This window comes from Hyperolius riggenbachi, chromosome 12 (assembly GCF_040937935.1).
Source record: "Hyperolius riggenbachi isolate aHypRig1 chromosome 12, aHypRig1.pri, whole genome shotgun sequence".
NCBI classification, from domain to species: domain Eukaryota; kingdom Metazoa; phylum Chordata; class Amphibia; order Anura; family Hyperoliidae; genus Hyperolius; species Hyperolius riggenbachi.
In genome coordinates, this window is record NC_090657.1 from 13,178,072 (window position 1) to 13,193,342 (window position 15,271).

Sequence of the window (15,271 nt, forward strand, 5' to 3'; positions counted from 1 at the left end):
CACACCTACACATCGTGCAAGAGTTTTCATTGTGGAACATTATTTGGAAGTTACTCAATTCTTAAAGGGGAACTGAAGAGAGAGGTATATGGAGGCTGTCATGTTTATTTCCTTTTAATCAATACCAGTTGCCTGGCAGCCCTGCTGATCCTCTGCCTCTAATACTATTAGCCATAGCCCCTGAACAAGCATGCAGCAGATCAGGTGTTTCAGTGGTTCAGACTTATAAGTCTGATCTGACAAGACTAGCTGCATGCTTGTTTCTGGTTTTAATCAGATACTACTGCAGAGAAATAGACCCGCAGGGCTGCCAGGCAACTGGTATTGATTAAAAGGAAATAAACATGACAGCCTCCATATACCTCTCTCTTCAGTTCCCCTTTAACAGAAGCGCATGCCTGGAGAACTTTCTTACTAGGGTGTTTTCATATCCTTGGTGAAAGGACTAATATAGGAACTCTATATATAGAAGAAGATACAGGCTGACCATTATATGTTGTAGTGGTGTGTATATATGTTTATGGCACTTGGCAGAGGATAAGATGCCATTGTGGATGTATATGTATATGCTGACATCTGATGCTCACAGTGCTTAGTGAGAGATTGAGTACCGGTTGTTTATATATATATATATATATATATATATATATATATATATATATATATATATATATATATATATATATATATATATATATATATATATATATATATATATATATATATATATATATATATATATATAATCATTACCCTCAACCTGTTAGGATCCAACAGGATCTTTGATGTGAGCGCTGTACTATAATATTAATACTATTAAAGGTGCTGGCCAGCCTCCCTGCTAGCTGCACACTATTTGGCAGTTGAGCGGAGCAACTGCCATTCACTAAGTGCTTTTAAAAATAAAGAAAACCCTGAGAACCCCCTTATGAGAAGATGGACTAGTCCAAAATCTGTCGGTAATGTCAGATTTCTACTACTTACTGTAAGTGACAGCAACATAGGAGAAAAGTAATTTATGGCTCATTTTACTCGGGGAGAAATGTACTTCTTATTTGTATGTGTTTTAAATTGTAAGATTTTTGTGACAGTTCCTCTTATGTTATTATTATTCTTAACGTTATTGTACTATCAATGTATTATAATGCAATTGAATTTATAGATGTAAATATTAAAAATGTCAAAAAATCTAAAGTGAAAAAAAAATGATATGTATAATCTGATCAGTAGTTCCCTCAGTCCACTTCCTGCTCCACAGACCACCAGAAATGTGGCATGCAGTCTTCTCTGCTGATTTAGTCAGCGGCCCGCCCGCTTACATTCTTATAGGGAGTCTGAAGCCAAAAATACAACAAAAAAGATACTCCCCTAAGGAGGGGGAAGGCTCTGGGTCCTATGGAGTCTTCACCGCTCCTCTCCTCGTCTTGTTTTTCCTGCACTGGCTCCCCCCCCCCCACGGTAGCAGTCTCCAACCCAAGGGTCAGAGACTGCTCTCTTCCGCTGCGGGTGGACTTTGGAAGTCTTCGCGAGCACTCGGGCTCCTGAAGATGGGCCACTCCATACTGCGCAAATGCCCTCTCTAAAGCAGAGCCGCCCGTCTTCGGTAGCGCTTGGCCTTTGTGATTTTTGAAGTAAACCTGCCATGAGAAAAACCCACATGCTCCTAATGATGGTACTCTGGCCAGAGTCACTCACCTGGCACAAGAGTTCAGGGAAGTCAGAGGACCGCCAGAACACCTGATCTGGATTCTGGTTCCTGTATGGCAGATCACCAAGTATTCCAGCCAGAGGGTAAGCATTACGGCCCAGCCAGCAGTATTGTAAGAGGAGGCTATCGGTGACAGTTCCCGCTGGTAAATTGGTAAAGTCTTGTAGCTAATCCCTGTAGTCAGAGAGCCACACTTGCCTCTGGTAATGAAGGGGTTAGAGAAGTATAAATATCTGCTGCTAATAACCTGGCTGCCTTTAGCTGAGACGGAGAATGTGAATTGATTTTTCTAGCAGGCAATCAATAACTTTTTTTTTTTTAATGTAAACACACATCAGACAAACTAACAGAGTTCACTGAAGATTTTGCAACATTTCTGTTTAGGTTTATTGATGAAAGCTGAATAGATGTACTGCAACACTGCCACACTGCGGTCCAGTGACCGTCCTCGTGTCCCCCTCATCAGAGGCCACTGTAAGGGAGGCATTGGATGGAATAGGTCATTTACTGGTTTCATATGTTGTATCGCTTGTGGGCCTCCGTGGTGAGCTCTCCTGCTGCGTTTATAGTTTTGGGAAACTTGTAGCCAAACCTTGTGTCTGTACAGTGTTTATTCCCCAAAATGTCAGCCTAATGATTGAATAGGGATATTTAAAGGGAACCAGAGACGAAGCACCCTTGTGTATTTTACCATATATATCAGTGGGAACATTAGAGAAAACACTTACCATGCTCTCTGTTTTATCCTCACTGCTAAAAGTGTCTATTATCAGCAGTCATAAGAATCCCGGACTGAGCATTCAATCTGGCTTTGCTGGGAATGATTATTGCCGAGTCATTATAGCAGAGCCACAAGGGGGCAGGCTTAGGCTTGAAAAGACACCAGAGAAGACAGACTCAGCTATAATCTTTCCGTAGCAAATCTAGACTGAGTGCTCAGTCGGGGGATCTTATCAGTGGTGATAACAGTCAGATTACACAGAGAACAATGAAACAAAGGGCAGATTAGGGGTTTACTGTCATGTTCCCACTGATTTATAAGGTAAGATACAAGAGGGTGCTTCATCTCTGGTTCTCTTTAAGGACCAGAGAATGCTGGTACCAAAAAACGCAGCATACCGACGAATCACCCTACATACTCGCCGGTCACGACGCTGTCCCATTGTCGCAAGACCCTCTCCCTGCGGTCACTATGATGGAAGAGCGCTGTCAGCCGGTCAGGAGCCGCTTTCATTGGCTCCTGATGCTGTCTATCAATGTGAGCTAATGGGATTGGCTCTCTGTGATCATGTGGTCAGGGGCCAATGAAAGCGGCTCCTGACCTGCTCACAGAGCTCTGACGACTTATAGACGGCAGAGTGAGCGAATTGCGGCGTGGAAAGAGCGGCGAGATCGGCGTCGTGACGGGGATGCGGAATACCAAAGCAGTAGAATCTACATCCAGTCAGAGCCGCAGCACCACCTGCAGGACGCAGCTTTGTACTGCTTCGGTCCGGAAGCAGTCAATTCAAGCACAATCACTATGCATATAATAATCCATCAGGATAAGCTATACAAGGGTTGGATGACGAGGCTGAATCTGATCGGAGAGATCTGTTGGCTGCTCATACACCGCTGACCGATTCCAGATAGTTCTCAGCATAGGGCGTGGCCTCCTCTGGTCTGGCTTCCCCCCAGGTGTAAAATTTCCTGAAGTTAAAGTAGTAGGAATAGTCCTGGAGCCATTAAGAGGCTCTAGCAGGACATTTTTTCTAAGTCTGGTTGTCATCAAGTGGTTAAGGGTTTTTTTTTTTGTTTTTTTTCCAACTGTCACTACTATATTACACTTTTTAGCTCTTTTGAGTTCTGGGGTATATGCCTAGCCTCATTGAGCCTATATCCACATACTCAAAAAAAAATATATAATTGCGTGGGATGCAGCCTGCAGATGCCCATCCAAAGCTGCAGTAACAGTACTAGGTGGAGCTGTCTCTTAGTATATATAATATAGTGTTGTGTAGCATAGAGCCGTACTCCCCTGTTCTCCCTGGACAGTTCGGGGTTGTTGCAGCTGCGAGATGCAAAGTCACTCGCTGTAGCGCAAGCGTGGCATTATCGCTGATCACTTCTTCCCTTACTGCTCCTCACCAGCACTATTGATCCGCATAGATGATGTATTAATAATGGGATGTTTATTGCTGGCCATTTATCAGAGTGCAGTGACGGTAAATAGACCTGTGCAGATAAGAGGGCTGATAATGTGTGTGTTCTGTGCTAATGGTCTCCGATGACGCTAACCTTGGGAGGACTATGCAAAGTGCCAAGACAGAGCTCCTGAAAATGCGGGTCATGGTCATGTGACTTCAGCCCCAGATCCTCAGCATGCAGCATACAAGTCATAACGCCTCACCTGCATACCTGTTTCATGTCCGACTAACAAGCAGAATATACTAAAGAAGATGTGCAGTAATCTGTGTTCACTGCGGTCATGTATATTGTATGAAGGGGATTGAAGTCTCTTTGTGTGACATTTACTTAAAGGGGACCTAAACTGAGAGGGATATGGAGGTTTCCTGTTAAACAATACTAGTTGCCTGGCTATCCTGCTGATCATGTGCCTCTATTACTTTTAGCCACAGCCCCTGAACAAGCATGCAGATCTCGTTCGAATCACACACCTGAAACGAGCATGCAGCAAATGCAATCAGACACTACTAATGCATGAAATATCAGCAGGGCTGCCAGGCAACTGGTATTGTTTAAGAGGAACTAAATATGGCAGCCTCCATATACCTCTCCCTACAGTTGTCTAAGTATGGATACAATGTTTTCAAATGGGGCGTATAACATAGCTGTACCGATTTTAGTTTGTTTTTCAAGATACTGGAATGTCACTACCATTACCCATAGTAGGAAATCACTAACCAGAAGTGGTACTCCCGTAGCTGAAGTACTGATATTAAAGGGACTCCGAGCACCTCTCATGGGTATGCCTTTAAGCCAAACGACTTCCAACAAAGTCGTGCTATGACCCCTCTGGAGGAGCCTCTTGCAATGGCCATGCGTGTCACTTCCTCTTCCTGCTTCAGTCAGTGATGCACTTCTCTAACAGAGAAAGCAGGGGTGACCCGGAAGTTATAACATAGCCAAGATGGCAGCTGCAATTTTTAACCACTTAATGATCCAGCCTTTACCCCCCCCCCCCCCCCCCTCCTTAAGGACCAGCGCTGTATTTGCTGATCTGTGCTGGGTGGGCTCTACACCAGGCAGAGCTACCAGATCGCCCCCCTTTTTTTCCCACTAGGGGGATGATGTGCTGGGGGGGTCTGATTGCTCCTGCTTGCGTGTGGCTGGCGGGGGGGGGGGGCACCTCAAAGCCCCCTCCACCGCAGGATTCCCCCTCTCCCTCTCCTCCCTCCCTTCCCCGAGAGATCGGAGGCTGCACAGGATCGGATCTGTCCTGTGCAGCCTCTAACAGGCTCCTGCCTGTCATGTAACAGCGATCCCCGGCCGCTGATTGGCCGGGGATCGCTGATCCAGTACAACGCTGCTACTGTTAGCAGCGTTGTGCAAATGTAAACAAAGCGGATTATTTCTGCTTATGTTTACATTTAGCCTGCGAGCCGCGATCGGCGGCCCGCAGGCTATTCACGGAGCCCCCCGCCGTGAATTGACAGGAAGCAGCCGCTCGCGCGAGCGGCTGCTTCCTGATTAATTAGCTTGCAGCCGGCGATGCAGAACTGCGTCGCTGGTCCTGCAGCTGCCACTTTGCCGACGCGCGGTATGAGTGCGCGGTCGGCAAGTGGTTTGTAATCGAACGAAAAGTATTTGGTGTAGAACGGCGATTCAGGCATCAAAAGAAAGAGGAGAGTACAAGCTACAGAAAAGTATGCACGTTTAAAGTGAACCAGAGATGAAGCACCCTCATGTATTTTACCGTATATATCAGTGGGAACATCAGAGAAAACACCTACCCTGCTCTCTGTTTCATCCTTCACTGCTCAGCCTGCTTGTTATCAGCCCTGATAAAATTCCAGACCAAGCATTCAGTCTGGCTTTGATCAGGAATCATTATAGCCGAGTCATTGTAGCCGAGCCAGAAGGGGGCAGGCTTGGGCTTGAGAAGACATCATAGAAGACAGACTCAGCTATAATGATTCCTGAGCAAAGCCAGACTGAATGCTCAAGGATTTTATCAGGGCTGATAACAAGCAGGCTGAGCAGTGAAGGATGAAACAGAGAGCAGGGTAGGTGTTTTCTCTAATGTTCCCACTGATATATATGGTAAAATACATGAGGGTGCTTCGTCTTCAGAAGTAGTGGAAACATTTTAGAAGAACATTTTTCAAGCAGGGCTCAGCACACAATGTAGGCTGTTTACTATCTAAGCAAGGTTCAGGTATCCATCTTGTCAGAGGTTTGTGTCCTTGCTTCTACCTGTATGATGAATGTCTTTGTTCCGTTCTCTTTAGAAGGGTGATGTCATTGTTTACAGCTGCCGTCCTGCAGAGGATACTTGTTCTGTTCTGTACTCAGTTTGCTCTGTGGGACTTGAGCTGTATCCAGGTGATGCTGTTCCCCAGGTGACTGTGTCTCTGTCTCCCTCTACAGGGTGATGGCTGTACCTGCAACCATTATCTATTTCACTTGTTACGATCAGCTGAGAGACTTCCTGTACTACGGCTTGGGGTACAGCGGCAGTCACATACCTCTCGTCGCTGGAGCACTTTCTCGATGTGAGTCTTTTCTACAGCAAGGTCATTTGCTATTGCTTGAACCTAGTCTGTTTTAATGATCTCTTTCATGTTTTCCTGCCAGTGGGTGCAGTTTCAGTCATCAGTCCTCTGGAGCTGATCCGCACTAAAATGCAGTCCCGCCAACTCTCCTACATGGAGCTCGGGGCGTGCCTACGATCTGCCGTCTCTCAGGGTGGTTGGCTGTCACTATGGAAGGGCTGGGGGCCCACGGTGCTCAGAGATGTGCCATTCTCAGGTATGTGTTCCTTATCACTGTTTTATGCTTTTTCTTTTTGGAAATTACTCTGTAGATGGCTCAGACCCGGCTGGTCGGGACCTGTAAACCGAATGTAGTTTAAGTGGTGCAGGTACAGAAAGGGCTCTTCTGTAGCCGGCTCCTCAGCAATCGGTTCCTTGTGCGTCAGTGGCGGTGCTCCTGACAGCCTCCTCCCAGTGGCTCGCACATTCATAGCACTCAGGTGCGCAAGAGAGCAACTGCACAGGCGTTGGCTACAGAAGAGACCCTTCTGCGCATGCACAACTTCAACTACATCCGGTTCACAGATCCCGACTGGTCTTTGCACTACGAGGCGTAAATGGAGGATGTGGTCTGCCACTGCTGGACACCAAGTATACATTGAGGGAAATGGTTTAATGCGTCTTCCACTTTGTGTATCCTTTAAAGGACCTAATCCATTAAAGGATACCACAACCAAAAGTTTGTGGTAAAATGAAAGGTGCGGTGGCTAGTGAGGGAAAATTAGATTCTTACCGCCTCTCTTGTCCCCCGCTGTCAGCCGCCGGTATTCTCCAGTAGATGCCGATGTCCAGACGACTCTCCCGACCTCTAACCCGGACATACTGTGCCGCGCATGCGCACCATGTCCGTTCTTCACCGCTTCTGCCGGCGCATAATTTCGGGAGAAGCAAGTTCACTCCCCTGTCTCCTCCTACCGTGGAGCGCAAGACTTAATTTAAAATGTGAAAATACAGTGGTTTGCAAAATTATTCGACCTTCTTGTAGTTTTCCACATTTTGTCCCATTACTGCCACAAACATGAATCAATTTTATTGGAATTCCACATGATAGACCAATACAAAGTGGTGTACAGGTGAGAAGTGGAGCGAAAATCATACATGATTCCAAACATTTTTTGCAAATAACTGCAAAGTGGGGTGTGCGTAATTATTCGGCCCCTTTTGAACTGAGTGCAGTCAGTTGCCTATAGACATTACCTGATGGGTGCTAATGACTAAATAGAGTGCACCTGTGTGTTATCTAATGTCAGTACAAATACAGCTGCTCTCTGACGGCCTCACAGGTTGTCTAAGAGAATATTGGGAGCAACAACACCATGAAGTCCAAAGAACACAACAGACAGGTCAGGGATCAAGTTATTGAGAAATTTAAAGCAGGCTTAGGCTACAAGAAGATTTCCAAAGCCTTGAACATCCCACGGAGCACTGTTCAAGCGATCATTCAGAAATGGAAGGAGTATAGCACAACTGTAAACCTACAAGGCCATCCACCTAAACTCACAGGCCGAACAAGGAGAGCGCTGATCTGAAATGCAGTCAAGAGGCCCATGGTGACTCTGGACAAGCCGCAGTAATCTACAGCTCAGGTGGGAGACTCTGTCCATAGGACAACTATTAGTCATGCACTGTACAAAGTTGGCCTTTATGGAAAAGTGGCAAGAAGAAAGGCATTGTTAACAGAAAGCATAAGAAGTCCTGTTTGCAGTTTGCCACAAGCCATGTGGGGGACACAGCAACCATGTGGAAGAAGGTGCTCTGGTCAGATGAGACCAAAATGGAACTTTTTGGCCAAAATGCAAAACGCTATGTGTGGCAGAAAACTCTGCACATCACTCAGAACACACCATCCCCACTGTCAAATATGGTGGTGGCAGCATCATGCTCGGGGGTGCATCTCTTCAGCAGGGACAGGGAAGCTGGTCAGAGTTGATGGGCATATGGATGGAGCCAGATACAGGGCAATCTTGGAAGAAAACCTCTTGGAGACTGCAAAAGACTTGAGTGGGGCGGAGGTTCACCTTCCAGCAGGACAATGACCCTAAACATAAAGCCAGGGCAAAAATGGAATGGTTTAAAACAAAACATATCTATGTGTTAGAATGGCCCAGTCAAAGTCCAGATCTAAATCCAATCGATAATCTGTGGTAAGATCTGAAAACTGCTGTTCACAAACACTGTCCATCTAATCTGACTGAGCTGGAGCTGTTTTGCAAAGAAGAATGGGCAAGGATTTCAGTCTCTAGATGTGCAAAGCTGGTAGAGACATACCCTAAAAGACTGGCAGCTGTAATTGCAGCAAAAGGTGGTTTTACAAAGTATTGACTCAGGGGGCCGAATAATTACGCACACCCCACTTTGCAGTTATTTATTTGTAAAAAATGTTTGGAATGATGTATGATTTTCGTTCCACTTCTCACATGTACACCACTTTGTGTTGGTCTTTCACATGGAATTCCAATTGTTTGTGGCAGTAATGTGACAAAATGTGGAAAACTTCAAGGGGGCCGAATACTTTTGCAAGCCACTGTATTTTACTCTGCAGACAATAGACACATCACTCAGCATTTTCTCAGGCTGTGATTTTAATGCTTACTTTTCAGAATTCTGGTGCCCATACACGGTACAATAAAAACATTCGGTTTTCCCATTCTTTTTTTTTTTTTTGAATCAAGGAAAAAACAAACGATTATCCCATTTTTTCAATAAAAATCCAATCGGACATGCTGGAAAAAAACTTTATATTCGATCTAACGGAATAATCGAACTAAATGATTCTAATAAAATGGATGCATGTTTGTGGCAGTAATGTGACAAAATGTGGAAAACTTCAAGGGGGCCGAATACTTTTGTAACCCACTGTATATGTATTTGTATATAAAAATGTTTTTGACAGTAGTTTTACTATTTGGCCACAAGATGGCCACAGTCATTTTTTGTGAATGGTCCTGTAAGTGTAGTAAATATGCTTACAGGAAGTGTAGTGTGGATGGGAAAGGTGTTTTTTTTTTTTATTTTATTTTTTTGTTTTTTTGTTTTTTTTTTACACAATGATCGCGCAGCCCCTCCTGGAAGCAGCCGATCATTGCTGCAGGGACTTAGATCAAGAACAGGAACTGTGTTCCCGTTCAATGATCTCCGGGCGAGTGGGCAGTAGCGCGCATGGGTAGCGGCGGAGGTGCGTATATCTATGCCCCGGGCAGGTAAATGAAGTTAAAAGGGGTGTAGATCTACTGTACCCAGGCGGCGAAGTGGTTAACTGATCATTTATTTTCATAGCAGTGCACATGATGTGAACTGAGCCAAAGGACAACATGGATATTACCTTCACCTGGACTGCGCAGGTCCTCTTTGCATGCGAGTAAATAAAATGCAGAGAGGACCTGTGCAGCCCAGGCAAAGGTAATGTCCATGTTGTCCTATGGCTCAGTTCACATCATGTGCATCTTAACTGAATGCTTTTCTTTTACAATGCACTGCTATGAAAAAACTGAACCTGTAGGCTAGTGATCAGTTTTGTTGCTATGGAGGGACGACGATCGGCAAACGATGGAACAGCTTTGTTTGGTCAGACGGGGTTTGAAAATAACATTGTGATTGGTCCTGCTCAGGCCACGCGGGTCGTTCAGGATCCGACAAGATGGATCCTTAACCCCCAAGCAGGATCAATCAGTTGTGCACACAGAACAATCGTTGTGTGAAGCCGTCATTACTGCTTGTTTCAGCCGACCGTTATTACATGTGTCTATGTACCTTTTAGGCTCTGCAAACCTGCTGAGCTGTAATCTGCATATAGGAGCCCTGTCTCTTTCAGGAATACGATGTTTTATTCTTTTTATAATCACTGTGGCTTTTATCTCTTTAGCATTGTACTGGTTTAATTATGAACTAGTGAAGAAGAAGCTTAACAAGTCCTGGGGAGCCTCGGGGAATCAGTTCCTGATCAACTTCACTTCAGGAGCCGTCTCTGGTGCTGTAAGTCCTGGTCTTCCTCCCATCCTCCCTGTCTTCTTCTCATCCTCCCTGTCTTCCTCCCATCCTCCCTGTCTTCCTCCCATCCTCCCTGTCTTCTCTTCCTCCCTGTCTTCCTCCCATCCTCCCTGTCTTCCTCCCATCCTCCCTGTCTTCCTCCCATCCTCCCTGTCTTCTTCTCATCCTCCCTGTCTTCTTCTCATCCTCCCTGTCTTCTTCTCATCCTCCCTTTCTTCCTCCCATCCTCCCTGTCTTCCTCCCATCCTCCCTGTCTTCTTTTTATCCTCCCTGTCTTCCTCTCATCCTCCCTGTCTTCTTCTCATCCTCCCTGTCTTCTTCTCATCCTCCCTTTCTTCCTCGTCATCATCCCACCCTCCCTGTCTTCCTCCCATCCTCCCTGTCTTCCTCCCATCCTCCCTGTCTTCCTCCCATCCTCCCTGTCTTCCTCCCATCCTCCCTGTCTTCCTTATCTTCATCTCATCCTCCCTGTCTTCTTCATCCCATCCTCCCTATCATCCCCCCCTGTCTTCTTCATCTCATCCTCCCTATCTTTATTCCATCTCCCTCCCACTCTCCCTGTCTTCCTCCCATCCTCCCTGTCTTCCTCCCTATTTCCTCCCTATCACCCCCCTGTCTTCTTCATCTCATCCACCCTATCCTCCCTGTCTTCCTCATCGTCATCTCATCCTCTCCATAAACTCCACCTTACTGTCATGTGGTTATGTCCATTTCTATAGGTGGCTGCTGTCCTGACTCTGCCTTTCGATGTAGTGAAGACACACAGGCAGATTGAACTAGGAGACATGGATCTAGGTGAGAAGGAGGACATGGGTAGGAACACAGTACCAGCACAAGCATAGCCATGACAGTTACAGATTCTACACACTTTCATAGACAATATTATTGGGTATTTATATAGCACTGACATCCTCTGCAGCACATTACAGAGTACATAGTCATGTCACTGACTGTCCTTAGAGGAGCTCACACTCTAATCCTACCATCAGTGGCGTAGCTAAGGAGCTGGGGGCCCTGATGCAAGTTTTACATTGGGGCCCCCCAAGCTCTCTATACATAGCAATTGTTGCGGCGCACCAAAACTTGCCAATGGCAACTATAGTGTCAGAGGTGCAAGAAGGGGATGGGGAACAGTATGTTAATGATTACCACTATGCAAAGCAGCTATAGAAGTGATTAATATGAGCACAGGACCAATAGAGAGCTAATACTGTAGTTGAGGGTGGGCCCCTCTGGCCCAAGGGCCCCGATGCGGTCGCTACCTCTGCACCCCCTATTGCTACGCCCCTGCCTACCATAGTCATAGTCTAATGTCCTACCATATTATTATTATGTGTTTATATAGCACTGACATCTTCTGCAGCACTGTACAGAGTACATAGTCATGTCACTGGCTGTCCCTCAGAGGAGCTCACAGTCTAATCCTACCATAGTCATAGTGTAATGTCCTACCATATTATTATTATGTATTTATATAGCACTGACATCTTCTGCAGCACATTACAGAGTACATAGTCATGTCACTGACTGTCCTCAGAGGAGCTCACAATCTAACCCTACCATAGTCATAGTCTAATGCCCTACCATATTATTAGTATGTATTTATATAGCACTGACATCTTCTGTAGCACATTACAGAGTATATAGACATGTCACTGACTGTCCTCAGAGGAGCTCACAATCTAATCCTACCATAGTCATAGTGTAATATCCTACCATATTATTATTATGTATTTATATAGCACTGACATCCTCTGCAGCATATTACAGAGTACACAGTCATGTCACTGACTGTCCTCAGAGGAACTCACAATCTAATCCTACCATAATCAGTCTAATGTCCTGCCATATTATTCTGTATTTGTGTGCTGCAGAAGATGCCAGTGCTATATAGAGTACACAGTTGTCACTAACTGTTCTCAATGGAGCTCACAGTCTAATCCCTGCTTTAGTCAAAGTCAACCCTTGGACCAGATGCCAGTCTGTGGGCCACTTTGAATCGGTCCGCAGGCCTGATCTCTCTTTTTATTCGTGCAGTGCGAGTAGAGCATCACCAGGTGGCGCTGTCTTCTCCTTATGGCCATTAGCTCTGCAGCTTTATTCTCAGGAGCTGTTTGACGTATGGTGCAGCACAGCAGATGGCTACAAGGAGAGGACGACACTCTGCTGCGCTGCATGAATAAAAATAGAGAATATTCAAGCCAACCGACCAGTGGCATGGCTGCGGAGAGGTTCTCTGTGAGGGGCAACTTGGTATTAAGGGGGGGGGGGGGGGGTGAAGTGTGTTTTTCATATAGCCGGCCAGTAGGGCAGGGGGTATTAATGGTTGACTGGCCACACTTTCCTGGGAGGGGGGCTGGTTTAGGGGAGTCAGGCCACAGTGTGTGGGGCACACTGTTGGTGGGGGGTGCAGTTTTGGGGTGACCCTGCCCCACTTAAAATGTGCTTGTTACGGGAGGGTGGCCCAATGGTTTTCCATGTTACCTACACCATAGCCCCAGCCGCCCCATTCCCTGGAGGTCCTTCAAGACCTAACAATCCCTTCCCGGTGACCGGAAAAGTGAGTGGACTGGAAAACAAGGGAAGCCCCCACTCTAGAGCCAGGTTTGGGGTCGGTTCAACCAATTATGCTAATTGTACGCAGTAGTACAGAGGCGCCAGTAGTGTAAAATAATTGATAAAATGTGGGGGGTTAGTGGTGGACTCACCTTCCCAATGCCAACACAAGATACAGTTGGTTTTTCAAACAACAATAATTTATTCACATACTCCAAAAAAGTGCAACAAGTTTCGTGGGCACATCCCACTTCATCAGGCTATAAGAACTGAAGTATCACAACTTGTGTCACGGGTAATGGAGTTTAGCGCCTCTGATGGAGGTGGAGGGGATTTGGCCCCTTTTTTTTTCTGAACTATAGAGAGCGACTTCTTAATCCTGAGTGGGGACAGGTCTAATACTCCCCACCTGCCTACATAGGCCTCAATTCACTAAGCTTTATCAAACACTTTATCAAACGTTTGATAATTTACCTCATGGGTAAAATCTAATGTTGAATTCACTGAGGTGTTATATATTTATTGAATGTTTTATCGATAAAATGTGCAATAAATCTATAACACCTTATTGAATTGAAAATTAGATTTTACCCATGAGGTAAATTATCAAATGTTTGATAAAGTGTTTGATAAAGCTTAGTGAATTAAGGCCATAGTGGTTACATGGACGGTAACCCAGACTTGTGAGTATATTCTTACAACCACTTTTTCATCTTGCCCAATTCAGTACATAATACACCATATTGGGCTCTCGGTGTCTCCCTCCCTCCAATTATGCTAATGTTTACACTTGTCCTGAAGAACGTTTGTTTTTATCTTTTCTATAACAGCACAGCTACACTTTCACAAGTAAAAACACTCTGTATTATGTAACTCTCCCAGTATAAGGGAAGAGGAACAGTGTTTCTATTCAGCCATTAGGGAAGGTAATTAGATGCTAACTTAAGGCAATTTGCATGCAAGCCAGCATTCTTAGCATGTCACTGACCATGTCTTTTAGTAGTTTCAGCATTTTATAGACCGTATCCTGCTGCTCAGCCGCATGGGAGATGTTCTCTGTACTTCAATAAAGTCCTGGCTAATTCTTTCAGGTTCATCTAAACGCAGAGGATCGTCCACCTGGGGAGCCATGCGTCGTATTCGTGCAGAGTCTGGAACTCGCGGCCTCTACGCAGGTAAAGTTCTTGACCATCCATGGTGAGCTGACCTCCTGCTCCTCTGGGACATTTCCTTACGATTTCCCTATCTGCTTCTCACTGCAGGCTTCATGCCACGGGTCATCAAGGTTGCTCCAGCTTGTGCCATCATGATCAGCTCTTATGAGTTTGGGAAAAAATTCTTTGAAGAACGAAACCTGGAAATACTTAAGAGCCTGTGAGGTGCAAGTTACAGAAGAGACAACCGCAAAGTCTAGTGCTTCGGTTCCGCCACAGGGACCTTCAGAGGACTTGCAAGAGTCCATCATAGAACCTAGTTCTAACACCACCATTCCTAGATCACCCACCTGTTGCTAAGATTTCAAGGGAAATTATGCCGTTTTCAGAAGATCCCCCCCATATGTGGTTACAAGGATAGCCTACCTGTGTGTTATTTACAGACTGTAGCACCTCCTGCTGGTGAACACTGGAGTTGCAGCACAACAGAGAGTTAGTCTATGTTCCCACTTGACCCGGACCTTGAATGGCCAGCGGGAGCGGACAGTGTAATGTTCCCTCCGATGGTCTGGTTGGTGACTGAAGCAGATACTTTTCAGCCATAGGCTATATGGGAAATGTATCCAATGTCCAGAAAAAAAAACGCAGATCCATTCAGACTGACGAGTGTAAACGGATCCTATTTATAAAAAGTCTTCCGATGCCGTAAAACGGAAAAACAAAATAATTGTTTTCTGCAGTAGTGGGAATACAGCCAAAAAACCTCCATTTAATAGAACTCCTGACTTAGATTTAAAAGACCTGTGCAAATAAGCTAGGATGAGATGGTCTCCGTTAAATAGGAATTTTTCTCTTTTCCCTGGAAATGGCCCTTAAAGGAGAACTGTAGTGAAAGGTATATGGAGGCTACCATATTGATTTCCTTTTAAGCAATACCAGTTACCTGGCTATCCTGCAGATCCTCTGCCTCCAATACTTTTAGCCCTAGACCCTGAACAAGCATGCAGCAGATCTGGTGTTTGACATTTTTGTAAGATCTGACAAGATTAGCTGCATGCTTGTTTCTGGTGTGATTCACACTACTGCAGCCAAATAGATCAGCAGGGCTGCCA

General features: G+C 45.4%; 1 protein-coding gene across 1 annotated transcript in view; it reads left to right on the forward strand.

The window, feature by feature from the left end:
- The window catches only part of SLC25A39 (solute carrier family 25 member 39), a 53,512-nt gene extending 38,588 nt beyond the window's left edge, over nucleotides 1–14,924 (forward strand). Inside the window, exons 7-13 of the mRNA XM_068262081.1 lie at nucleotides 6,160–6,215; nucleotides 6,299–6,423; nucleotides 6,506–6,679; nucleotides 10,325–10,434; nucleotides 11,169–11,244; nucleotides 14,097–14,180; nucleotides 14,268–14,924. Coding sequence (XP_068118182.1) covers nucleotides 6,160–6,215; nucleotides 6,299–6,423; nucleotides 6,506–6,679; nucleotides 10,325–10,434; nucleotides 11,169–11,244; nucleotides 14,097–14,180; nucleotides 14,268–14,383 — 741 coding nt within the window. The 3' untranslated portion in view covers nucleotides 14,384–14,924. The remainder of the gene's footprint in view (nucleotides 1–6,159; nucleotides 6,216–6,298; nucleotides 6,424–6,505; nucleotides 6,680–10,324; nucleotides 10,435–11,168; nucleotides 11,245–14,096; nucleotides 14,181–14,267) is intronic.
- Nucleotides 14,925–15,271: the final 347 nt, after the last annotated feature.